The sequence below is a fragment of the Python bivittatus genome, unplaced genomic scaffold, assembly GCF_059951505.1.
Source record: "Python bivittatus isolate LINGU-HERP-01145 unplaced genomic scaffold, Pbiv_v1 ctg000580_np1212, whole genome shotgun sequence".
In the NCBI taxonomy this organism is placed as follows: domain Eukaryota; kingdom Metazoa; phylum Chordata; class Lepidosauria; order Squamata; family Pythonidae; genus Python; species Python bivittatus.
In genome coordinates this window covers 8,148,167-8,173,830 of record NW_028277087.1, presented here as the reverse complement: position 1 = coordinate 8,173,830, position 25,664 = coordinate 8,148,167, and the positions used below count along the sequence as shown (strand labels likewise).

At 43.1% G+C, this 25,664-nt stretch overlaps 1 protein-coding gene across 1 annotated transcript in view; it reads left to right on the top strand.

The window, feature by feature from the left end:
• REXO1 (RNA exonuclease 1 homolog) overlaps positions 1–21,965 on the top strand; it is a 35,995-nt gene extending 14,030 nt beyond the window's left edge. Inside the window, exons 5-16 of the mRNA XM_088149500.1 lie at positions 499–656; positions 1,145–1,282; positions 3,129–3,252; positions 3,810–3,923; positions 5,589–5,726; positions 7,748–7,861; positions 8,714–8,787; positions 11,132–11,242; positions 12,303–12,418; positions 13,247–13,385; positions 13,633–13,753; positions 15,795–21,965. Of these exons, the coding sequence (XP_088005626.1) occupies positions 499–656; positions 1,145–1,282; positions 3,129–3,252; positions 3,810–3,923; positions 5,589–5,726; positions 7,748–7,861; positions 8,714–8,787; positions 11,132–11,242; positions 12,303–12,418; positions 13,247–13,385; positions 13,633–13,753; positions 15,795–15,883 (1,436 nt within the window). The 3' untranslated portion in view covers positions 15,884–21,965. The remainder of the gene's footprint in view (positions 1–498; positions 657–1,144; positions 1,283–3,128; positions 3,253–3,809; positions 3,924–5,588; positions 5,727–7,747; positions 7,862–8,713; positions 8,788–11,131; positions 11,243–12,302; positions 12,419–13,246; positions 13,386–13,632; positions 13,754–15,794) is intronic.
• Positions 21,966–25,664: the final 3,699 nt, after the last annotated feature.

Below are 25,664 nucleotides of genomic sequence, written 5' to 3'. Positions count from 1 at the left end.
TTATCAAACTGAGACCTTTTCTGGACTTTTTACATTTCACTAAATTTCACTTCTTACATTTCACTAAATACAGTGAAATGATAACAAATTCTAAAACAGGAAGTAAAGTAATAACCTACTCAGGATCACTGAAGAGCTAGAGCAGAACAAATCTGTGCTAGATGGTAACGATTATTGTATCCTTGATTAAGTGGCAGCTGTATCTGAACAAGGTGTGACTAGTTACCAGCACTAATATGGCACCCTCCACATGAGTTAGAACTTCAGTTACCAGATTTAGCAGCAAAGGTGAGCAAGGACTGACTGAGAATTCTGGGAGTTGCAGGAGGGGGCTTTGCGACACTTGTTCCACTCTTCTTTTCAACTCTCCCTAAATGGTCTACCAGAAGTGGACAGGTCAGTTCTCATCTTTTCCATGACTTATATAATTCTTTGTAACAAGTTTCAGAGTTTAGCCCTACTTCTGAATATTGTCCTTTTTTGCCCACACCCTTTCAGTTCCTGGAAATCTTAAGAAGACCATTCCACCTGCAAGTGTGGCATCTTCCAATGGTGTTGATGCTCCAGTACTGAAAGCTCGAACACTCACTGGAATGGCATCTAAGACAACTACCACAAGTGTCCCAAAAAGGATAGCACATACTCCCACTCTGCAGGTGATGAATTGCCAGTATATGCTTCATAGTTACTTTTCCAGTTGAACACATGAAACATACCCCTGCATGTGATCTTGGCCTCAAAGGTTTGGAACTCAAAGACTGTTGAGGACAAACGCTTGTGCAAGATTGTGCTTCCTTTTGTTTCTTCTAGGGATTATAGCTCAGCTTTGCATATAAAAGGTCTTTGAGTCATTCCTAGGCAGGATTTTGGATAATTGGGGAGGTTTTACTCAGATAGTTTTGAGTGTTATTTGAAAAAAAATATAACATCAACCAATTCTGGTAGATTCACTGCTGAACCTCAGCAGTATGATCTTGTGGGCTGTTGGATACTGCAGAAAGGTGGCTGTGAGGCTACATGTAGCTCGTGGCTCATGAGTTGCTCATCTGTAGCCTAGTAGAAGAACGAGCCAGAAATAGAGGAGGCATTGTAGTGACTGTGTTATCAAATAGCTCATTTTCCTCCCCCTTTCCACGTTCTCTAGAGCACCACCTTGAAAAGGCCAGTTATTCCCACAGAGTTTGGTGCCAAAGTTCCCACCAACATCCGTCAGAGGTATCTCAACCTCTTCATTGATGAGTGCTTGAAGTTCTGCCCCTCGCAGCAGGAAGCATTTGACAAGGTTTGTGTTTTTGTAATGGTGGTGATAGAAGGATTGCTTGGGCATCTCTGAATTCTTGTAGCTTGCACTTCATTAACTGCAGGCCCAAATGATAGATGGGATGAATCATTTCAAAAGATTTGGAAGTTCACTGAGCAAACATGTTTGCAAGTTCAAAGTTAGGACAGGTATGAGCCAGCCCAATGTTGAACTTCCTGTTTGAATAGTAAGAGAATCACAGGTGCACATTTTTTACCTTATTTTTAAAAGTACTGTTCCCTGTATTACAAATAGAAACACTGTATTGTCTGAGAGGAACTTTTGTGGAACATGCAAGCTAGTGGCTATGCTTGTGCCACTGACACCTGCAGACAGGTGCTTTTATGACTGAACGCTTCTCTGTAAAAAGAAATGTTCCTCTCCCCACACGTGCCTCAGTGAAGACTTCTAGTCCAGTCTTCTAGTGCTAGTTTTCTAAGTGCAGGGGTGAGTTATAAAAAGGAATTCAGTCATAAGACACCCCCCCCATAAAATCTGGTCATGTAGACTAGACATCAGGGTGTCAAGAGTTTAGATATGTGAAAGGGGTGCATGTATGTGTTTCTGCAACCATTAAACCAACTTCAGTAAGTCCACAATATTTGCATGCCATTTCTATTTGTTTTGATCCAGCTTTCCCGATCTCAGCGTACCTCTCATCAATCAAAATTGCCATAGTCCATGAGATAGCAGGCAAAGTACAGTGAGGGTTGTTCTTACTCCAGAAGTCCATTAAATAGGAAAGTACCTCATCACTGTAATTCAAGTCATACACATTCTGATGTAGGTCATTGTGAATGTCATAATTCAGGGAAAATTAACAAATTGAACTGTCTTTCTGGATTATTCAGATTAAAAGGTTGTGGTTGTTATTTCAGGGGAATGAGTGGACAGGACTTTGGCACATTATAAATGGGGGCCCATTAAAATCAAGGTTTCACCATACATCAGTAATAAAAATGAGACCCTGAGAGTTGTGGAAGGAAAAAAAAATCTAAACCCCAGCCTCTTGGCCTGATTGCTAAAAGTATTTCACTTGCCAGAGATGTCCAGGTGTTTGGCTATTTTATGTCAGTTAATTACAGTTGACAAATAATCACGAGATCAGGTAAGGCTTCTGCAACAAGCAGGCATTCAGTCAAAAAAAAGAAAGCCCCTGCCCACAATCTGACATTACACAGAAAAAATAGGGGAGAAGAAAGAGGTAAAAAGTAATCAGGACATCAGTTCTTAAGTGACTAGTTCTAGTGAGCAGACAAGTTGAATGGAAGAGAAAAGTTTTATTCAGCAGTAGTAAAAATAGTGGGCCCTTTAGTAGTTTTGCTGCACTGCCCCAGGTGGAACTACATACCTAACTGACCGGGGTTAGGTTTCTAGCTGGAAACAGGTAGGTCTAATTTGGGGTCCAGAATTGGGCTGCTAGTAAACCTCTGCAGTCTGGAGAGATACCAGTCTTTCCCCTAATGTAAGGTTTCACACCTAGGACAGCTGTCCAGACAACTTAATCCCTTATTCAAGACGTAGCTTCTTTGGCAGAAGGCTCACAGACACACTAGGGAAGATTGGTCTAGTGTAAATTTGTCTACCGTGGTATGCAGAAAACAAGGCCTGCATGTAAGTCCGTGTACCGGGGATTACATGCTAGGCTTTTCCCTCTGCTTTTCCTAGTCAGTGGATATTTGACCATTTTCCTGGTGGCGCTGGAAGCCATCTGATGTATGTTAACCTAATGGTTCTCTCTAGTCTTGGAATTGCTACTTCCTGCCTTGCCAGCTTCACCTTGTATATTAAAACTCAAAAATGCTGATGGTGTGAATGCTGTTCACAGGCTCTTGCTGAGGAGAAGGTGGTGTATGAGCGCAGCACTAGCCGCAACATCTATCTGAATGTGGCAGTGAACACTTTGAAGAAGCTGAGGACTCTGTTGCCCAGCCCTTCTCAGGATGTTCAGAGTACGTACTGATACTTTGCTTCTCACTTGCAGACTGAAGCTTCTCTGCTACTTTACACTTCATTGTATTCTTTCCCCATACTCTAAAACCTCCATTTCAAGCCATTTGTAGTATCTGTGTAACACAACAGACTGCAGATTTGCACAGCAGAATGGGGGAAGGGCTGCCTACCAAGCCAAAAGGTATAATTCTGTGGGCAAAGCTTTCAGCATATGGTCCAGCTCTCCATCAGCTGAATAACATCTGTACAAACACATACTGTTAGCTGGTTGTACTGCAGTGTTGTGCCCTGTGTCAGTCCCATTCTTACTTACAAATGGCTGCTATTACAAATGTTATTTATACATTTAGCACATTGGCAAAGGAGGTATATGATGCTAACCCTAAAATAATTATAGTTTCTTTTATCACTTATTTTTGAACATGTGGGTCTTGACTTTTAAAGGAGTCAGCGAGTGGAGACCTGTGTAGCACTTTCATACACTCAAAAACTTTATTTGTGGTTGACCCAGGAAGTTTGCTGACGTTCTTGTTCGGTGTCTGGCTTTTTCTTCCAGAGACTAGCAACAGGAAAGTGGTTTCTCATGAAGCTATGCTAGGAGGGAAACTGGCAGCGAGGACCAGTTATACACTTAATCGTTCTACAAGCCTACGGCTAGAAGACCTGACAGGTATGTTCCCTTTTTTGTCATGCACACAATGACTCTGGTGGTGGTGTAATTTTATTCCTTTCTGTCTGTTTTAAAGACCTTCAAATTGATTTTAAGACTAGCATGACTGTTCCCCAGCATCAGAGAACTGATAGCATCAGTCTTGAAAGCCAATTCAGAGCTATTTAAAACTGTAAAGAACACAGAAAAACAGTAGAGAAGAATGGGCTGAAGTCAGTTTTCAGAGCCCTGTTGATGCATGTTACCTGTGATTCTTTCTAAATGTCCCCCTTCAGCTTGACCGGATTTGCTCTGTACAGAGAGCATTTCATGATAAAAGTATAATTACCCTGAACTAAGGCTATTGCCCAGTTAATAACATCCACAGTACACTGCAGAAAGTGTAAGTGATCTAATCTGTGTAAGTGGGTAAAGCACTAGCTTTGAAGCCAAACAAGTTGCTTTTTTTTATCAAGCATGTAAATGCTCGATAAGTATTCCAGGTCTGTGTGGGGAAAAATAATCCTTCAAGTTGCATGGTCCTAAGCTTTGATGCCTTTGCAAATGTGTTCTGTCTTGCTGAGAGAGGGGAATGCTTATTTCAAGAAGGCAGTTGCTTATTAGTGTTAATGAGAAATTGCCATTTGCCCCAATTGGTGAGTATCAGCAAAAGAACTTGTTCATGATCCCTCACTTACAGAATGGCGTGTGTAAAACAGTGAAGGTTAGGTATAGAATCCTAACATCACATATATGTTGATGGGGTCTAAGCTGTTTATAACTAAGCAAGAAAAAAGTCCAGGTCATAGTACAGTGTTTCTCAACTGTACAACCTTGGCAAATTGAAGATGTGTGGACTTCAATTTCCAGAATTGGGGAATTCTGGGAGTTGAAGTCCACACATCCTAAAGCTGCCAAGGTTGAGAAACACTATCATAGTAGATAACTCAGTGGTGTTAACTGTGCAGCTGTTATGAAAAAGGCAAATTCTATGCTATGGATCATTAGGAAACAGATTGAACAACCCGAAGCCTTGAACACCTTTCTTACAAGAAAAAGTTAGAATACAGAGAAAGGTGATTGCAGGAAAAAATGTTCAAGGTATTTAAAATCTAGCATGTCATGAAGAAAATGGACATGAAGATCTTTTTCTTCTCTCAAGGGGTCAGGGCCAGGGGTCATGCAGTGAAACTAATTGGAAGGAAATTTAGACTAGACAAAGAAAATACTTCTTCCTATAGTACACAATTAATCTGGGATTCTTTGTAGTAGTTGTTGAAGCAAAAAGATGCAGGGATGGCCACAGATTTGCATAGCTTTAAATTCATGGAGGACAGATCTGTCAGGCTTAGTGTTATTTCTGTCTAAGGAAGAGCATACCTGTAATGGGGGAACAAGGTTACGAGAGGGGTATGTCTCTGTCACCCCAGAGGAACTGGCCAATGTAAGAAACAAAATGCTGAACTAGCACAGGACTTGGCCTGGTCCAGCAGGATTGTTCTTATGTTCATAATGGCCTCTGCAGAAAGAACTGCCTGGCACCTTTTCTCAGCACTTTATCTGTAATTACCTTTTTGTTGCCGTATAAGCCGTCCTGAATATTTCTATGTGCGGAGATGGCATTTGGTTTGAAAATAGCTAGAGAAAATGGCTAGATAAATGTTTCCTAGCCTTTGTCATTCTCAGGGGCTACCTTATACCGAAGGTTCAAAGAATATGTGCTGACCGAGGATGAGCTGAAGGAGCATGGCTATCCTTTACCGTGTCCCGAGAGACCTGGCCGTGCTGTTGTCTTTGCCACGGAAGAGAAGAAATTGACTGATGGTGAGTTCTGCTGGACCGGAGAGTTTCTGACTTGACTGTTGCGCTCTGAGAACCATTCAGATATTCTGTTCAATGGGAAGAAAAAGGGAGGTGAGAAAAGGAACCCTCCAGCCAGATTACTCCTTTCAAGACAGACATCTACATGGACTACTTATGGATGGGATCTTGATGAGTTTTAAACATATTTTGTACGTATTCTTTTATTTTTGCATGTAGGCCATCGCTTCCTGTGCTAAGCTGTGAGAATATTTTAATCCTTTCTCGTTTGTCACTTCTATAACAGCAGGCCATACTAAATGAGTTCATGCAGAATTAGGTACCTGCTGTCTGCAGCACTGAACTGGGATGAGCAGTGTGTTCAGAGCTCCCCTTTGCCCCAAATATGATTGAGAAATGCAGAGTGGTGCCAGTGGCGAACATGTGGTGGTGTCCATTGGAGTCCCTTGGAGTCTTGTGCTGAAGTGTTGTGTGTATGCTCAAATCCTCTGGACCTAATGATAAAGTATGTTGGTTTGAATACATAGGAGGAAAAGCAGGAGAAGATTACCAATGGCTGCCCTGTTTGTAGGTTTGCCACCCTGCCTGGGCTCCAAGGTGTTTAGACTAACCCTGCAGGGGTCCTCTTTAATGGCTTGGGGATCCCAGAGGTGCAGGCATATGAAGTGGTGAAGAAGAGGTTGGTGATCTGTGGTGTGCTTTGACCAAGGTCAAATTTCAGAAGTAGTGGTCTGTGTGTGATGCAATCATAAAAAGCCACCTCAAAGACTGATAGATTGATTACCACAGAAGACCTTCCAGGCTTGTGTTAGCATCTTGGAAGCAGACCCATCTAATGGAGGCTCAGGGGCCCAGCTAAGGTTGCAGCTACTCCACTTTAAAAAGCTGAAGTAGCGACGGAGAGAAAAGACTTCTCCCAGAGATCACAGAAAGCTGCTGTCAGTCATAATAGCAGATGTACTAGACTAGGTGAACAGATCCTGTCACCAGATCTAAAGCAGTTTCCTGTGTTCATGCCATCAGATTGGAGAAAAGTGAGGGTGAGTTGCCTAAACTTGGGAAAAGCCAAACTGTTTTTTGTTGTTGTTTTTTTGGTGGTGGTGGTAGAGGTGTTAGTTTCAGCTGTATCAGACAGGATTCTCCAGCTGTTGGGGAGCATATATGATCAGGCCTAGCATTATAGCACAGACACCCAAATTTAGGTAAGGGGGATGATGTTGGTGTTGGAATGATAAGCTGGCAGGTACACTCTTAATAGTAAGCACGGTCAGAACAAAAAATCAGAAACTAATCGATTAAATACACCAATGTATTAAACACACTATTGTGGCAATTACAGTGACCTAGGAGCCATTGCCAGGGCTTTTAGGGGCCACATGCAGCTCTGGGGCTTCAGTCTGTACACTCTGCAGGGACAAAACAGAGAACTGTCATGTTTTCAAAGATGACATTTCAGTCTTTTGGGTAGATGCTTTGTTTTAGGGATACCCTGACTTAGGTAATGCCAACTAGGTCTTCCTCACCTGAATTATTGCAAATTCCTTCTGCCATGAGAAACAAACCTTCTCTCCAGAATGAATGTGGGTGTTGATGCTAAAAATGTGCTTTGTCTGTCTGAACTACTTCATTTTTACTTCTCAGTCTGTGATGCAATTTTTCCTTATACCACAAGGTGGCAAGCAGTTGAATCTCATAACAGTTTGTCTAATGGAAGACTTGCGTTTTTGCTGGGGTGGTCAGTTGGAAAAAAACAACAAATGCCACGTTTTCCCCTTTGAAAATTGGTTAGAAACAGTTCAGAGATGAGAGAAAATAGCCATTGGCTCTTCAGATACCACTTCATACAATCAGGTGCCCTGCAGATGGGTTGGGGGGCTCCTGCTCTGGTCAACTCCTCCCAGTCAACTGGGTCAGTACATCTTGTTGGGAGAAAATAGAAAAATGAAAAAAAAAAGTGTTGGACCAAGAGAAAGCAAAAAAAAAATATCAATATTTATATACACCCCTTCTTTTTCTACTTTAAGGCACTTGCAGAGTTTGCTGTCGGTGTGGCACACAGTACATGGTGACACCCTCTGGAAATTGTGTCCGTAAAGAAGAGTGCATCCATCACTGGGGGAGATTGCGCAAGCAAAGGGGTAATGGTTTTCATTCCTTTTCAAAAGTATATTCTTTCTCCAAAGGAACTCAAAGTGCACAACGTTGATTTTTATCCTCACGAGGAACCTTATTGGCATTTTGCGAGTTTCTCTGAGAGCTTGGACAAATAGGTTTTAGATCTCTGCTCATGGCCATGAGTTCATCCATTCCCTAATATTAATTTCACATCGTCACATTGCATGTTGGAGGACTTCATGAAAAAATGAGAGGAACATCCCATTTTGGCATTATTTGTTCCCTCAGGTTTTGTTTATATATCAGTAGGGCCTCTAATATTCAGTAGCAAAGATATGTAAATGTTAAAAAAAAATCCCAAATGAGTAAATATTCATTCATAGCACTGTATACCATGTGGGGTGGTGGTTGTCTTAAGTAAGAATCATAGGGACACAAATGGAAGACAATAAACACAATTATATATAACACAATAAACACACAATCCCAACCTTAGCTGGGATCAATTGTCATAGGACTCCACTCCCCTGAAAACTAGCCTGTAATCCTTTTACAAATTGTTTAAATGATATGGCTTAGAAATATTTCAGAAGTAAATAAGTCTACTTTAGCTTTCTGTGTTCATTATGCAGATGTTCATACTACTGTTTGCTTTCTTCTTCCTTAGCATGTTTTCTAGCCTACATCATCATTATAAGTGATAATTTTAAACCATAACCCTCCCCAAGTAGTTTGATAGAAAGGCATTGTATAAGTACTAAAATCAAGACTATCTCACCCAGACTAGTCTTTGCTTAACCTTTGACTGGTGCTGATGTGTATCGTGATGATTTCCCACTCAGCATTTCTCTCTCTCTCTCTTTTTTTTTTTCCAGTTCCAGGTGGCTGGGAAACACATTATAGCTGCTGTTCAGGAGCTGTGGGTTCACTCGGATGCCAAGTTGCAAAAGTATGTAACCATGTTAGATCAAATCATGAGTACAAGGTGACGTGGACCATCTTCTCTCTAAGTATATTTGCAGTTCTGCTACTTTGATCTCTGCTTCATTGAAGATGCTGGGGAGATGCTTTTCAATCCATGCTTTGGCTTGAAAAACGATGGCCCCTTCCAGCTTAGCCATTCTCTGTAGTAATAGGACAAAAACATTGTTTAATTTATTATTAAATTTGTTATAGCTGTCCAATCCTTTAGACTCTGGGTGGCCTACAAAATCCAGCAAACAATGAAAACAAACACACAAACAGGTGGCCCAGATTAAAATCATCAGAATGTCAACTGTTCAGATACAACAGGGCCCCACAAATGCATCAATAAACACATTGAACCCAGGCCTGGGAGCGGAGCCAGGGTTTAAGGGCTTTCCAGGACCCCAGGAGAGTGGGTGCCATTTGCATCTCTTTGGGGACGCTATTCCAGAGAACAGGGGCAGTGACAGAGAAGGCGCGCTCCCTCAGTCCCACAAGATGGCAGCATTTAATGGAGAGGAGCTGGAGCACACCCATTCTGTTCAAACATACTGGGTTGACAGAAACAATTGGATTGTACTGTTGTATAAACATTATTCCCTGCTCTTCTGCTGCGAATGTTAATTTCATCCATTCATCCACTGTGACTTGTTAACCTTCAGCAGGCTGATCACCATGACTTTTCTGTAAGAGCTTCCATGTGAGGTGAAAGATCAGAATGAGGCCCTGGTTACTGAGAACAATGCTTCAATCTCAATCAAGTTAGCACCTTCCCCAAATGGGGGGGTGGAGATCAAAGAATCATAGAATGTAAGGTCTGGAAGGGATCTTTGAGATCATCTAGTCCAGGGTTCCTCAACCTTGGCAGCTTTAAGATGTGTGGACTTCAACTCCCAGAATTCCCCAGCCAGCCATGTTTTAAAGTTGCCAAGGTTGAGGAACCCTGATCTAGTCCAACCACGTGCTCAGTGCAGGAACCCACTACTGTAGCATCTCCAACAGATGACTGTTCAGCCTCTGTTCAAACACCTCCGGTGAAAGCTGCCCCACCACCCCCTGAGGCAGTCTGTTCTATTGTGGAACAGCTCTTAACATTTGGGAAATTTTCTCGATGACTAACCAAAATCGACTTTCTAGTTATTTAAATCCATTGTTTCTTGTCTTCTTTCTTGGATCAGTGCTACCCCATGTTATACACAACAGCCTTTGAAGGCAGCTATCACGTCTTTCTGCAGTTTTTTTCTTCTCTAAGCAAGGCATACCCAATACCTTTTTCCTTCCAGGCCTCTTATCATCTTGGTTCCTCTCCTCTGAACACATTCCAGTGTAACAAACCCCTTCCTAAAATGTGGACACGGTGTTCTAAGTGTGATCTGAACAAAGACTTTTTTTGATCTTGACACCAGGCTTCTGTTGATGCAGCCTAGGATTGTGTGTGCTTTTTTTTCAGCTGCTTCAGGCTGCTGACATGTTCATCTTGTGACATGCATGCCCCCCGGTAGCTATAAATCAGAGTATATGATAATTACATAGTAACACTGGTCACAGTATGGTGACAGGACCTTCCATGACAGAGAAGAAGGGAACCTAGTGGTGGAAGAAGGAGGTAATTCTGTACAGGCCTGAGGCATCTACAGTCCTTGAGAATGTGGGCTTCTCAACCATCAGTGAGAGAGACTGTAGCTCAGTGCATCTAGAGGTACATAGAAACTGATGTGAACTCTGAGGAAACTAAAGGGGGTCAGAACTTTTTCCTCTCTCCAGAGATTTTAGTCCACATCTCTCTAGGAGTGTGTAAAATGTTTTGTGCTCAAAACTCACTCTCTTGGGGGCTGTTTTGATACATCCCTGCTTTCAAGATACCTTTTTCCACTGTAAGGAAAATTGAATGTTAGGCCTACTACAAACGTTCCTTTTCTACAGTAGATGTAGAATATTTCCCTTTCTCCCCTGAGACATCATAGTTTTGCTGTTTGAAAAAAATACTGTCCAGATATGCTTCTTACGTTCTTTGTTGTTCTCTTGAACATTCTTGAGAACTTCCACCAGGTTTTTAAAAATTCTGTAACTGAAAATGAGCGTATTCTCTTCCACTCTTGTGATTGTTACTGATCTTTGGATTCTCTGTCATAGAGCAAGTCAGTTTTCAGGCTTCCCTCCATCCACCATAAAAAGGGAACGTCTAATTCCAATATTGTGTTGCTCAAGTTGGCATTTTGTGAGACTACTGACCTGTTACTAAAGGTGGGCAAGATTGGAGACGTCTTGGTCCTTTCTCCAGGGATAGTTTTAACACCTCTTTAATTCTCCCTCGCTCTCATCTTAAGCAACATGTCCACGATGGCCGGAAGGAAAATCTGGAAGGTTTTGTGAAGACGTTTGAAAAGTTGCCTAGTGCAGATGGCCATCCTGGCATCTACGCCTTAGATTGTGAAATGGTAGGTTGTTGTGCATTTAGAATGATGTTAAGGATTTCATATTTCATCGGGAATGTGTATTTAAATTCTATGCTCAGACAGCCCAGTATATCTGAATGGAAACAACTTTGACACCGTTATGCATATTTAATAGAGAGCTTGAGTAACATAGAAAGGGCTGTCTTAGTAGAACAGGGCTGTTGAGATTCAAGAGGAAGCAATCAGCAAGGATGTAAACCAGGGCATAGTCTAAAAAGTCAGGATGGTGGCCACGGTGGCATGATCAAAGCTCTGCCTGTTTTTTATGTGCATTGTAGGAGTAGAAAAATACTCAACTGGAAAAATGGTGAGAAGGCAGTCCCAGAAGAAAACAGTTAGGAAGACTGAGTATGCTCACTGGCCACCAAAGGTTGCCTGCCTGAGGTTCAGGGAGAGGTTTCAGGGAAGGTGGAATAAGATGGTACATTCTGGAAGAGGGAAGAATCTAGAAGTCTAAACCAACATTTCATTGCATTTCCATAATTTATTTGTGTGTGTGCAGAACTGAGCTTTTTTTTCTATTCTAGTTTGAGCATCATTGAGAGGGACCAAGGCACAAATGTACCTGTTATGTCCCCTTCCCCAAGCTAGTGCCCTTTAGGTTTGTTGACGCTGCATCCTCCAGTGTTCCCATCAGCATAGCTGTGCTGGTTGGAATTTTGAGAATTGCAGATTCAGTATGTCTGGAGAACATCAGGTTGGGGGGTATCAGAGCAGAGTGACCTTGGACTGATCATTATTACTAGATTTAACTCCAGCTCTGAGAGTTACTATAGAGATGAAATATAGAGCGGGAGGTACCAATTACAATTTCTGAACTGCTTGGAAGAAATGCAGTAAAATAATCAAGGCACACGAAGTCCCACTCATGAAGTACTAGACAAATTTCTGAATATTTTTTTCCCCTGATTCTTTTACACATCTTTCTGTTTGGCTGCAAAATTGGCTGGGGTCTGATAAATGGCTATAGTTGCCCAACAACTGTCAGGAACACTTTCTAAAACATGCTTTCTTTGTGTCTCTTGTATCTTGTCTTCTGCAGTGTTACACTAAGCAAGGTTTAGAGCTGACGCGAGTCACTGTGATCAACTCAGACCTGATAGTGGTCTATGATACCTTTGTCAAACCAGACTACAAAGTTGTGGATTACAACACTCGGTGAGGGGCTGCAAAGTGTGAAAAAGCATGAGGATAAGCTACATAAAGAAAAGCTTGTGCATTTGGGGATGACGGCAGCTGAGTGGCTGGAGTATCTGCTAAGCATCAGCGTCTTTAGAGTTGCCTTCTGCTGAGTCAGCCCCATCCATCTAGGCTAGCCTAACTTCCTCCATGTGGCTTTCTTTCCAGAGTTTCAGCAGGAGATCATTATTTATTCTTGCATTTCAGATTCATTTTCTTGTTCTCTATTATCATTGATTTGTGAACCAGAAAAATTGATTCAGAAAGTTTGCACTCCCAAACCATTGATCTGTCTAGATCACGTTGCCCCAAGAAATGAGCCAAGTATTTCTCCTCTGGAGGAACCTGCTTTTCGTGTTTCTTTCTGAGTTATCACTCTGAACTTCATTCTTTCCAATGAGACAGGGGTGGGCACTCTTTTTGTGGCCACGTTCACAAACATTTAATATTGGGGAGACGTCTGAGGGCTATGTGACACCTATGGGTGGTGCTGGATTTGAGGGGGAAGTTGTCTTTTGTGTTGTGCCTATTTTACCACTTACGCTAGTTTTTATCTATTTCCCAATGCCAAATGGGGAAGTATTCCTTCTGTCTTCAGCCATCATTGTCAGAGGGCTGCCAAAAAGAGACCTGGGTCCATTTGGCTCTGCCCATGCAGTCAAGAGATCTTGTGCAGAAAGGAAAAGGGAGGAGATTCTCTGAGCAGGAGTTACTCTTAGCCTAAAATTGCACGTGTGATGGGTGGTAATGGTACGTCTGAAAACCAGCAGAAGAAAACCACTGATGACACCAATCTTTCCTTGTCAGGTTTTCGGGTGTGACCGAGGAAGATCTGGAAGATGTGTCCATAACTCTTCGGGATGTTCAGGCCGTTCTCTTGAGTATGTTCAGCACAGACACTATCCTAATAGGACACAGTTTAGAAAGCGACTTGTTTGCACTAAAGGTAAACGTTGCACAGAAATGCACACACGCCCTATGCACACCCTTCCCCCAGACTGATGGACATTGCTAGTTTATGGATAAACCCCCCTTCAAACCCCTTGTCTTCTCTCGTAGTTTTTTTTTAAGATGCACTTCTTCGTAACACATATTCTTGTACTTAATTAAGTACTCTTCATTAAAAGCCAAAAAGGAAAGAAAGCGTATAGAAAAGAATCCAACTGGAGATGCCTTCTTCCTTCCCTTGCTAGCTTATCCACTGCATGGTGGTAGACACGGCAGTTGTCTTCCCGCACCGCCTGGGTTTGCCTTACAAGCGGGCATTGCGTACCTTGATGGCGGATTACCTCAAGCGCATCATTCAGGATAGTGGTAAGACTTTGGGCCAGGTATGAGTGTGTATGTGAGGGGAGTGGGGAGACATTTGGGGACCAATGCGCACGACCTGTTGTGGACTCTAGTTTGACTTCTAATTGCCCTTTATTCTACTTCACCCTCTGCCTAAATTATTGTCCTCTTTTCCATCATGTTATGGTAAATATTACCTTGTGGGTTCAAATGAAAACTCCCTTCTAATGTAGAGGTTTGTTTCTCAGGGACAGTAACAAGTTGGCATGCTTATTAACACAAGCAAACCAAAAAATACGGATAAAAATGTAACGATGATGATTATAAAAAAATAGAGAGTGCTCTGCCTACTGCACACTGAGAGTCAGGTTGGAAGGACTTAATCTGCAGATGAAAATGTGATGAAACTGAGAATGAACACAGTAATAGGCCAAACTAAGGAGGGAGAGGGCCTATTCATATATTATCAATTTATGAAATTATTTATATACTGTCTACTTCTGAGACTCAAGGGAAATTACAGCAACTATAAAAACACATATCTGAAAACAACCCTACATAAACAACCCAACCAAGAAAAATGAAACCAAGTCAGATCAAAACTTAAGAAAAAGGCAGTCCAGTATCATCCACCAAATGCTTTTTGACACTTTCTAAAAGGTTGAGGGCTTTATGCACCCCAGGAGGCGTCCAGTGGGGGCAGTCACCAAGAAGGCGCATATCTGGGTCCCTACCCTCGTCAGATAGGGTGGGGAACCTCAGCCTTCCATTTGGGCAGAACGCACAGGGCAGGGCAGGAATTCGGAAGAAACGGTTCTGTAAGTGCACTGCTGAGCTACCCAGGGCTTCATAGATTGGACCCCCCGTTTTGGGCTCCAAAACCAATTGCTAGCCAATGCAGCAGTCAGAGTATTAAGTGTTGCATTTCTAAACTTCTTCATTCCAGTTGAGCATACTGTCTGCTGCATTGTGAACAACGTCTGCAGTGTCTGAGTGGGCTTCAGAGAGCAAGTTGTGGGGTTCTAACCAGAGGTGTGAGTCACTGTCGTTAGGACTCGCTGGTCCACAAAGATCTGCAGCCTGCGCGCCAGCCCAAGGTTCCCCCCAAAACAGCCTTGCTGCTGTTCAAACAGGAATTCTGTTCTCTCTCTCTCTCTCTCTCTCTCTCTCTCCCTCTCCCTCTCCCTCTCCCTCCCTCTCCTTCTCTCTCTCTCTCGTATACATGCAAATACCTGTGCATAACTCTATTTTGCCAGTAGAGATGATGAGTTTTTCAAAAAACCATTTAATCTTCCTAAATGTAGAATTTCAGAAACATTGCAAATTAAATACAAATATAAGTTCTGGGCAAATAAAGATTCACCTGTATAGCTACCGTACATACTTGCAGGTAAGCCCACCCATGGATAAGCCGACCCTCAGAATTTTTGTATGTTTTAATTTTCACAATTGGCTTATCCATGGGGGGTGCATTTTTCATGGTATTTTGGTTAAAAATTTGAGGGTCTGCTTACCCTCAGAGGGGCTTATCTGCGAGTATATATGGGATATACAGATACTTTAAAAAGGTTGAGGGAAAACCCTACCACTGGGAAACCCAAACCCAATTTTTGGGTGTATTTTGGCACCTAAAATTCTTGGCTTATTCATGCGTATATATGGTAGCTGATTTTATGGCATCTGATCTGCATCTTTTAAAAATCTACCCAATGTGTCAGTCTTCTTAACTTGGAGACAACTGGTCACCCCAGGGTAATAGCTAATCCCCCCCCCCCAATACAGCAGACCCCAACTCTGCTTGCCTTTAGGAAAGTTGTTAAGACTTGCCTTTTTCCCCAGATATTTGAGTCCAGTTGAGCAGAGTCCCCCTTTGCTTCTTTTATTATTGTATTTGGTTGCTATTATATATATATTGATTGTGCTTTTTAATGTTATGTGGTTATTTTTGGGTTTTTGCTTGCTTTCTGCCGTATGCCGCCCAAAGTCCCACCATTTGAGTCAGGCGGCCCTATAAACCCATTAAATAAGTGAATAAATGGCTTCTTATTTTTCTGGTTGCTAACAGTGGAAGGTCATGACTCCAGTGAGGATGCCCGAGCCTGTATGGAGCTGATGATCTGGAAGATCAAGGAAGATGCAAAAGTGAAGCGATGACCTGCCTCCATGCTGCTGTTCTCCTTTGCATTTTTTGTCACGGTGCAATAATAAAGCCTACAGAGACACACTCGTAGCCAGCAGCAGACCCTTCCCAGACTTTCCCCTCTCGGTTCACAGGTGTCCTGAGGAATTGGGAGCAAGCAGCTCCTTCTGCTGGCAAAGCGACAGGCAGTGTCTACACTCCAGGCATTGTGGTCAAGGTGAAATGCATTGTGACCCACAAAGGTCAGCCATCCCCATGGTGGAGAAAGGATTGGAGATAGACTTATCGTAGAAGACTGGAATAACTTCAAGAGGCACTGAGTTCCACTATTCCCTCTTCCCCTGTCCTATTTATGGACTTTAAAAGCTAGCTTTTAATTTACATTTCTGATTTAATTTGGGGTCTTGCAGTTTGCCTTGGGCTGCAGGAATGGCAGAGAAGGTGGTCATGTCGCCTGGTCTGGCAGGGAAGCAAGCAGAAGAGATGATGAAGTGATTGTGGTTTCGGGTTAGGAAGAGAAGCTAGGAGCAGAATTGCACATTTGGGAGGAATCCTGGCTCAAGAAGCTGTACTGGACCATAGGACCAGGAAAAGGATATGTGTGCATTGTGGAGGAGGATATTGGCAGAAAAATAAAGCTGTAGAACATGAGGGATTTCAGGCCTTGGGGCATGGCTCCAGGGGCACTTCCTGCTTGTATCTTGGCTGTCAGAGAGCAGAGACCGTCCCAGGTGACAGCTGGTACCAAACTGCAGGAAACAATCCAGATGGCTTGGTCTGGATTGCTGGTAGCATTTCATTGAAACTGCTGAGGGCGGTAAACTGCCAACCGACCCTGTGTTCCTCCTTGCTCAGGAGTTTTTCAAGCTAGCTGCTGCTGCTGCCGCCTTCGGCTTGGGGTGGGACTTGTGCCCTTTCTGGCTTGAGGCTAGATTCTGTTTTCTGTGTCAAGGAGGAAGAGGCAAGATTGTGTTCAGCGCTGAACACATTTTCAAAGGGCTCTTACTCAAACCGGGAGGGAGAGGTGATGGGAAAAATTCATAACATGTTCCCAAATTCTCCTTCTGGTTAAACTTGAATATTTTGTAGTATGTCCTTCCAGTGGTTTTTTTCCTTCCCAAATGGCATTTTGTAGTTGCCAGTTGAGCAGTACTGTACAAAGTCTCTTGATTTGGCCACTGAGTTGTTAAATATAAATGTATGGAATAAGTTCTATTGCCCTGCGGAGAGCTCTCAAGCCTGCCTTGGGTGTTTTCTCACAGAGCAGTGCTAATGTGCAAGAACCCTCCTAATACAATACAGACTTTTCTGTGCCTCTGAGCTGGGGAGCAGCCCCCCTTACCCATTGTCTCGCCAAAGACAATGGTCATTTGGTGGGTTAGCTGAAGAGCTTTGTAGACATTAAGCAACCCTGGTTGTGAAGGAAGAGTGTAGGCAATTGACATTTCCACTAAACAATGGCTAGTTCTTTCCATGGTCCTTTTGTTTTGTCAAAGGCCTTCTTTTTTTATTCAACAGGCATCTGAGGAGCACTCTTTATTCCCCTTGTTCCAGGAGTCCAAAGCCCATTGCTGGAGTTTGTGAAAGACATCACTCGGGAGGGGTTTGGCTTGAAGCGATGTATTATACGGTGTGTGTTGGGTATCTGTGCCAGTGGTCTAACAAGCCTTTAAAAAAAAGTCTAGTTAGGGATATTGGGTGCTGTGTGAGTGACCAATTCCCAGCAGTGACCTGCCTGTACTTGTCCCTTGAAGGGCTATGTGTTTTGGGCATGTCTGTGCAAGGGCCCCCTTTGGGCTCAATCCTTCCCAACATGACAGTTGGTGAAGATGATGTGTCACAGCAGCTAGGACCCAACCCATAGACCACCTGCCCTTCAAATTGGGGGTATGCAAATCCTGTCTGGTGGAAGATGAGAAACTGTACGTCTCTCTTTTGACAGCACTGGGGCAGAGCCTTCCTAGTGCATCTTAAGCCCCATGTGGATTTGGAAACCAAAAGGTGCACAAACCCGTCAACACTTTTCCTGGAAAAAGTGGGCAGGGTCTTCCCTGCAGAGCATATCACATTTTGAAGCCCGGTGGGAGCATTTTAAAATGCTAGGAAATACATTTTCCTATTAGGTCTAGGCAGTGAATCCCACCTTGGAATCTGGGTGAACATTGCCAGAGTTCCCATGGAAATAGAGAGCAAGCGCAGCCAGCTGGTTTGCAATGAGTGTGTGTTTTATAGATGTGGCAGATAAATAAATATGACAGACACAGGCAAAGCAGAACATTAAGAACCCATGATTTGTTATTAAAAAGACAGTGGTTGAATCCACCTTCTGCCTCAGCTATACGTGTGTTTACTTGGTATAAGAGTAAAGGCAATGTTTTTAGGGAAGGAAGATCCTTGGGGTGAGCGGGTGACCTATTTAACCAAAGGAACATATTTGCACTACAAGCTTGTACCAGGATTAATACTGATTCATCCGTCATTCTTAGAGAGCTCAGATGCTCCCTAACCTCCAAGAATTCAAGTTCCCTGGGCACCAACAGGATTGTTGATCTCCTTCTTTTCCCTTTCTGCTATCATTTTGATGTTTGCTGGTCACCAACTAGAGCCTGCCCTTTGCTCTTCCTCCACAGGCAAGATTTAAAATGACTTCCCTCTCTCAAGAGGTTTAGCACTTAGAACACAGTCCCCCCGATCCCCCCCCCCGAGGCCAACCCAGCCATTCCGGGCTGCAACACTTCTCTGTTTGTAACACTGTACAGTAATAAAGCTGTAGACTTTGTATACGTACATCTGTATACCTGTTAATACTGTTTTGTATTTTTTTTTAATAAAGCAAAAAATGTGACATCCCTACGTAGCATGATTGTAGGGGTGCAGGGCTAGGATTTGGGAGGACTATTTTAAAAGGGCAACTAGAAGCTTGTGCTTCAAACCCAATTAGTTGCTTTCGATAAACATTTGGGACTTACTCCAGCTACTGAAGCTGCTTCTCCCCCTGAGTGTTAAGTCAGAAGTTAGATTGTACAGTGCAACGCCAAGTATGGATTTGAAATTTAAAGCAGTTATGTTTGATAGGAGACATGGAGTGGGCCAATGCAAGTTGCATATATGCAGCTAAAAAATCTGGGAAAGCAGATGAATTTGTGTACCTTGGGAGAATGTTTGCTAAAGAAAATGGATTGAGGAATTTTAAGATGTGCAAATACAGATAGAAAGGTAGTGGGTAATGTCTGCCCTCCTGCAAATGAATGTTGAAAGAATCAAAAAATGGCTGTGCGTACAAATATGTTTCTGTGGACTTGGTTATATGAAAAAGAATTGGGTACAACAGAGAAACAGAAAACTTGAATGCATTGAAAGGTGGATACTGAAGAAGTGTTGTGTAGTAAAACAAGAAGAGAGGGGGTCAAGAATGAAGAGGTGCTGAATGATTGTGCATTGCATAGAAAATTGGCCAGTATGAAAGAAGTGGAGGTGGTTTGATCATTTAGAGAGAATGAATGAAATCTGAACTCCAAAACACAGATATGAAGAAAGTGAATGGGTAGAGAGGTAGGGGAAGATAGAGGGAGAAAGTTGTGGTTGGATGGAATTGATAAAAAAAGATGAGAAGTTTAGTGAACAAAAAGCAATGTGTGAAGTGGCATTTGGGTGTGGTGGAAGCAGTGAGTTTGTGAGAATAGAAAGGTATTTGGGCATACAGTGAATAGCGTTGGTTTCTTTTCTCTTCTTCTGCCTTTAGGATTATGAGGATTACTTTTTCGCTTACTATTCCTTACTCTTTTCTGTGCTGAGTGGGCCATGTTGCAGGTGAGGGGTTCTCCGTTTCACCCAGATTTGGGGAAAATATGGTTATAATGACACCCAGTGTTTCAAGCACCTGAACATTGAAGAGAAGAGCCTCCTCACTGTTCACACTGAGGTCTTGAGCAAGAGACTGAAAAAGTGTGTAACGCAGCAGCCTGGGAGATCAATTGGGTTTGAATGTAAAAGCAATCCAGTTGCTGATGTTTCTGTAATGTCCTCCTATCCTTTTTCAGTAGATCTTGTTAAAAAAAACTCAGCGGATCTTGCTTTCTGTTGGCAACAGCTTAACAGTGGCATTTGGGAGGTGTATGAATGTGTTTTAAATAGCTTATACAACTGTTGTATTGGGTTTCCCATTTAACAACCAGAGGAAATTGCTCCGCATTTTTCAGCTGTTGTGCCTATGAAATTTGGCAGCATGTCTAAGGGGATTCTCAGGTGCTGGCCACAAAGTGCCTGTCCCTACTTTAAACAGTAATAAACATGATCTCTGTACTTCCAAATACATGGTTTGTCTGTTCCTGCTGCCCTCAATTTCTCCTCTGAGTCTGGCCCTGCTGGCATTCCTGGATGTTCTAGGAAAATAATCCCCCAGGGTTAGACTTCATAATCCATTTGATGTGGGCTTGAGAAGGAGGGTCACAACTAGGGCCTGTAGTTCTTACTGGCAATGAATCTTTCATTGATTCATTATACCCCAACATACCACAGAAAATATACCTCTGCTGTAAGAGTGCATCCAGGTTTGATCCCAAGAAGAGAGTCTTACTGGCATCTGACAGTGTTGCAACAGACAAGAAGTATTTAATAGTCCTGTTGGACCAAGCCAAAAACCTGCTGAATTTAGCATCCTACGGCCTCTCACAGGGACTGGTCAGCTGCATCCAGGTCTTCCTTGGCCATTGGTATTTAAAATAAGCTGTCTGTGATCCTGGCGGTTGATTGATTGGAAAGAGCCAGCAGAAGTAGCCACCTGCAATAGCCCAGTGCTCCATGAATTTGGCCTGTCTATTTTAAAACTAAATTGGTGGCTGTTGCCATATTTGGTAGCTGTGAATTCAAAGGTCTTGGCAGCCGCAGGGTTTATACAAAGTGCTAAACTCTGATTAACTGATCCGTGCTTTAACACATGAACTCCTTGCTTCTGAACCGTAAACTAACTGTGCTGACTAAGCCATAAAAGTAGGCACCCATGTTTCAGCATAGTGGGTTGTGTGAAGTAACAAGATAGGGATTTTTTTCAAATGCCTCCACCCGCAGCCGCCGTGCGACTGTCCCGGGAAGCACAGGATGTGCTGCATTCAGTCGACTCTGAGCCATAGGACTGGGAGGGAGGACGCTTACAATAGAGCAATTCCCAACATCCTTAGTGATGCACTGGGGGAATTTGGGGGGAGATTTTCCCTATGCAGTCCTGCAGTCCGGCCCATTTTCAAACTCAATCTTTATTTTGCTGGATTCTCTCCCCACCCCAAATTGGGTCCTCTTTCTGTTTCCCTTTGAGTTATTTTCTTGATGGAGTCCAATCTCTTCTATGTAGTTCCTTTCTCATACTCTCTTGGGTTGGAAATGATGAATAAGGAGATATTTTTAAATCTATCCTGAATTTCCCTGTATTTCGCGTTAGTGGACAGTCCTGGGTTCTGATATTGTGTATGTGTGTGTGGATTACCTCTACCCACTCTGTCCATGGTGTCCATCCTGCTTCCCTTAACTGCCTTCCATGCAGGCTGATGGTGCTGCTTCGGTGACAGTTGTTGCATGCGCTGACTGTGGGAGAAGGTCAGAGGTGAGGCAACACTGCTTGACCCTCATGACTAGGAAGCTGTTGCTTTAATGTGGCTTTTTGTCCAAGTGCCTTCTTGGCTGTCTGCAGGGTTGAGGGCCTGATTGCCCCCTGCCCCCAAACCTTATTGTCCCTGTTATTGATCAAGGTGCTGAGCTTCATTCGGGACAAATTCGGGAAGGGTGCATGACGGTTGAGTGTCCTGCTGAGCTATTGACAGATGTGTCAGAAGCAATTTGCACCTTGTGATGTCCGTGATGTTGCAAGGCCTTGTCCCAGAGTGAAAGCTTACTACTAAATAGATAGAGGGTTCACAGTGTATTCTTCCCTCCCCCTCCATAAACTTGCAAGAGGTTGTCATGGGATTACCAAGAAAGGACTATAAGTCCCATGTTTCCTTTCTTCACAGCTGCATTTAAGTTTGTTTTCAGACACTTTCTCATCAAGCAAATTTAGCCCTTGAATGTTGTGCTTGTTTCAGTTATACAATCGGGGGGGGGGGGGCAAGATAATCCTGCCACTTGTCTATATCAGGTTTGATTGGCAAATTCAGTTACAATTTGTGAACCCTTTTGAATTGTCAATATTTCTGCATAAATATGATCTAAAATCTGATCTGTTCTCCACACAAGTCCTCAAGCTTGATAAAAACCCAATTAAATAAATCAAGAACATTATACTTGCTCATTTAGTTATTGAGGAAAAGGATCCAAAGCTACATATTTCTTTGTGGCAAAACTGTGGGGAGATGGGCGGGGACAAGTCTATTAAATAAATAAATAAAATAAATAAAAGTATGTTGAACCTATAGGATTATTAGTTCATTTGAAGGGGAAACTGAAATCAAGTGCTTCAAGCAATGGGATGATAATCAGGTGTGAAAGTGGGAGGTCCTGCCTTATTTAAGTAACAATTATGGGTATTCACTAGCAAAGTCTGATCTTCACAACACAGGTATGTGGAAGTGTGTCATGGCTCAAACGAAGGAGATTTTTGAGGACCTTGGAAAACAGTTGATGCTCACCAGGCTGGAAAAGGTTACAAAACTATTTCCAAAGAGTTTGGACTCTACCAGTCCACTGTCAGGCAGATCGAGTACCAATGGAGGCAATCCAACACCACTGTTACCCTTCCCAGGAGTGATCACACCAAGAGCAAGGCATGTGATATTCCAGCAGGTCTCAAAGAAGCCCAGGATAATGTCTAAGGAACTAAAGGCCTCTCTTGCGTTGGTGAATGTCAGTGTTCATGAGACCACCATCAGGAAAACAAAGGTGTGCATGGCAGGGTTGCAAGGAGAAAGCCACTGGTCTCCAAAAAGAACATTGATGCCTGTCTACAGTTCACAAAAGACCACATGGATAAGCCAGAAGGCCATTGGAAGAATATTCTATGTAGGGATGAAACCAAAATAGAATTTTTTGGCTTAAATGAAACACATTATGTTTGGCAAAAAGCAAACACTGCATTCCAGCGTAAGAACCTTATCCCATCTGTGAAACGTGGTGGCAGTATCATAGTTTGGGCTTGCTTTGCTGCCTCTGGACCAGGATGGCTTGTCATCATTGATGGAACTATGAATTCTGAATTGTACCAGCAAATTCTACAGGAAAATGTCAGGGTATCTGTCTGTGAACTGATGCTCAAGAGAAAGTAGGTCATGCAGCAAGACAATGACCCAAAATACACAAGTCATATGACCAAAGAATGGTTAAGGCAGAAGAACGTTAATGGTTTGGGATGGCCAAGTCAAAGTCCTGGACCTGAAACAGGCAGTTCATGCGAGGAAGCCCACCAGCATCCCTGAGTTGAAGGTGTTCTGTATGGAGGAACAGGCTAAAATTCTTCCAAGCTCACGTGCAAGACTGATCAAGTTATCGGAAGCGTTTGGTTGCAGTTATTGCTACCCACTGAGGGCACACCAGTTACTGAAAGCAAAGATTCACATACTTTTGCCACACAGAAATATATAGCTTTGGATCATTTTCATTAAATCAATGTACAAGTATCATGTTTTTGTCTCTTGTTTGTTTAATTGGTTCTCTTTATCTAGTTTTAGGACTTGTGCAGAGACAGATCATGTTCAAGGTCATATTTACGCAGAACTACTGAGAATTCAAAAGGGCCCATCAACTTTTAAACACCACTGTACCTTCCTGATGCAAATTCAGTGATATTAGCTTGGTTAATATTGAATCTTCATCAGTCACTAATTTGAGCTCCTGATTCTGTTGGCCCTTGCTTTGTGTCCAGTAAAGATTTGGTAACAAGTCACTGACCTTGACTTAGTTCTGAGGTGTTTTGTTGACTTAATCCTTTTTCCCTGATAGTGGGGGTCAAGTAAGAAGGGGGGTGATGCAGTAACACCCCCCCCAAGTATTTGTGTGCAGGAAAATGTCAGGGTATCTGTCCATGAACTGAAGCTCAAGAGAAAGTGGTTCATGCATCAAGACGACAACCCAAAATCCACGAGTCGTAGCTGCAAAGGTGAAGAATGCTGTCCATCAGTGGAGTCTGCTGTGCACTGTCTCGCCAGCAGCTCCCCACATCCTGATCAATTCTTGGGCCACAAAGCCCCCCATTCTTGGGACTGCCTATGTCCTCCCCTCGTTTGCTTCGGCTGTCAAAAGGTTGGGACCCAGTGGAGTTGAACGGGTCTTTCAAAAAGCTAAATCGATCATCTCCCATCACCCCTGACCCCGGGGCTTCAGAGCTCTATGGAGAGCAGGGAACTGCACAGACGTCCTGTGAATGCTGCTCGGCAGGGGCCCTTCAGCCCCACGCTGGGTGCCTCTCCTGTAGAGGAGGAGGCTGGGGAGCAAGGCCAGAGCTGACGAGCCCTTGACGGGATTCTCATGTAACAGCCTCTCCCAGGCATGGATCAAACTGTAGGGGATCAAGGAAGGTGTTGACTTGGTAACGTGGGGGGCAGGAGGTAGCTCCGATTCCACCCAAAGATGGGAGTGAACATGAATTGCCTCCAGAAACAAATATGTTGCCAGACCTTCAATAATCGGACATACAGTGTGGGAATTGCAAAGAGGTGGCCACAGAGCATCTGCGAACTGTTTTTTTCCCTTTCCATGTATTCCAAGTTTGGCTGTTGCACCGGTGTTTTTTGATTTCTCCTTCCATTAGTAACCTAAAACGGAATGATTCTTGGATGGCAGAGGCATCTGGCACATTTTATATACATCACATCTATCACAAACACGTGAGCTGCTGTTAATCCATTCCTGCAACTATTTTGTTTTGAAAACGAGGAGGCTTGTTTTCCTCTCATTTTCAGAGAATCACTCAGCCTTTCCCAAGCTAAGGGCTTCCAGATCAATTGGACTACCAATTCCATCATCCCAGCCGCACACATGGAGGGCATCTGGTTGAAAAAGGTTTGGATAATTAAGAGTTTTCTGTCTCCAGGCCTCAGATGGGACTCCACAGCTGTGTGTCATCTGGTGCGGGGGGGGGCTCCCCCACAACAGATTTGCAGTTGGGTCACTCCAGCTCAGCTCAAGTCTGCTCCTTGAACCCTTTGTTTGCTTGTCGCATCCTCTTAACGCAGCAAATAAGTCATTTTTTTTCAGTAGCTACTCCCTCTCCATGCAATATTCCCTTGGCAAAGGGAATTAAGGGTTAAGGACCTGGGGGAATGAGTAGAAAAAAGTTTGCTTCTAACTGGGGAAAACCTGAATATCACTGGGTTACAAATCCAGGTATCAAATATCTGGCAATTATTTAGTCACCCTTGCAACTTTTAAAGAATATTGGATATTGTATTTCACCAAACAGATGGGGTGGGTGAATGGGACAGAGAAGTTATTTTCATTTCTGCTCTCCACACATTCTCTTGAGTGATTTATTTATTTATCACATTGAGAGAACCACCTCCATAAGACTCTGTACAGCATTAAAAACAGTAAGACCCAAAATAAAAGAACAATGGACGCCTCATCAGTGGATATTCAAACTAACCTAGGGAGCCTAAAAGAGGCTCCCAAGTCATCCTAACTCAAGGCCTGGTGGAAAAGCAGGTTTTCAAAGGCTTTAAAATGGTCTGGGTGGACCTCTGGGGAGACGCTGTTTCAGAAGTCAGGCACCATGACAGGGAAGACCCACTCCTGTCCCATCAGGTGACATCATTTAATCAGTGGGACCTTGGGTATGTCCACCCTGTCCAGTTTTACAGAATGGAGAGAAATTGT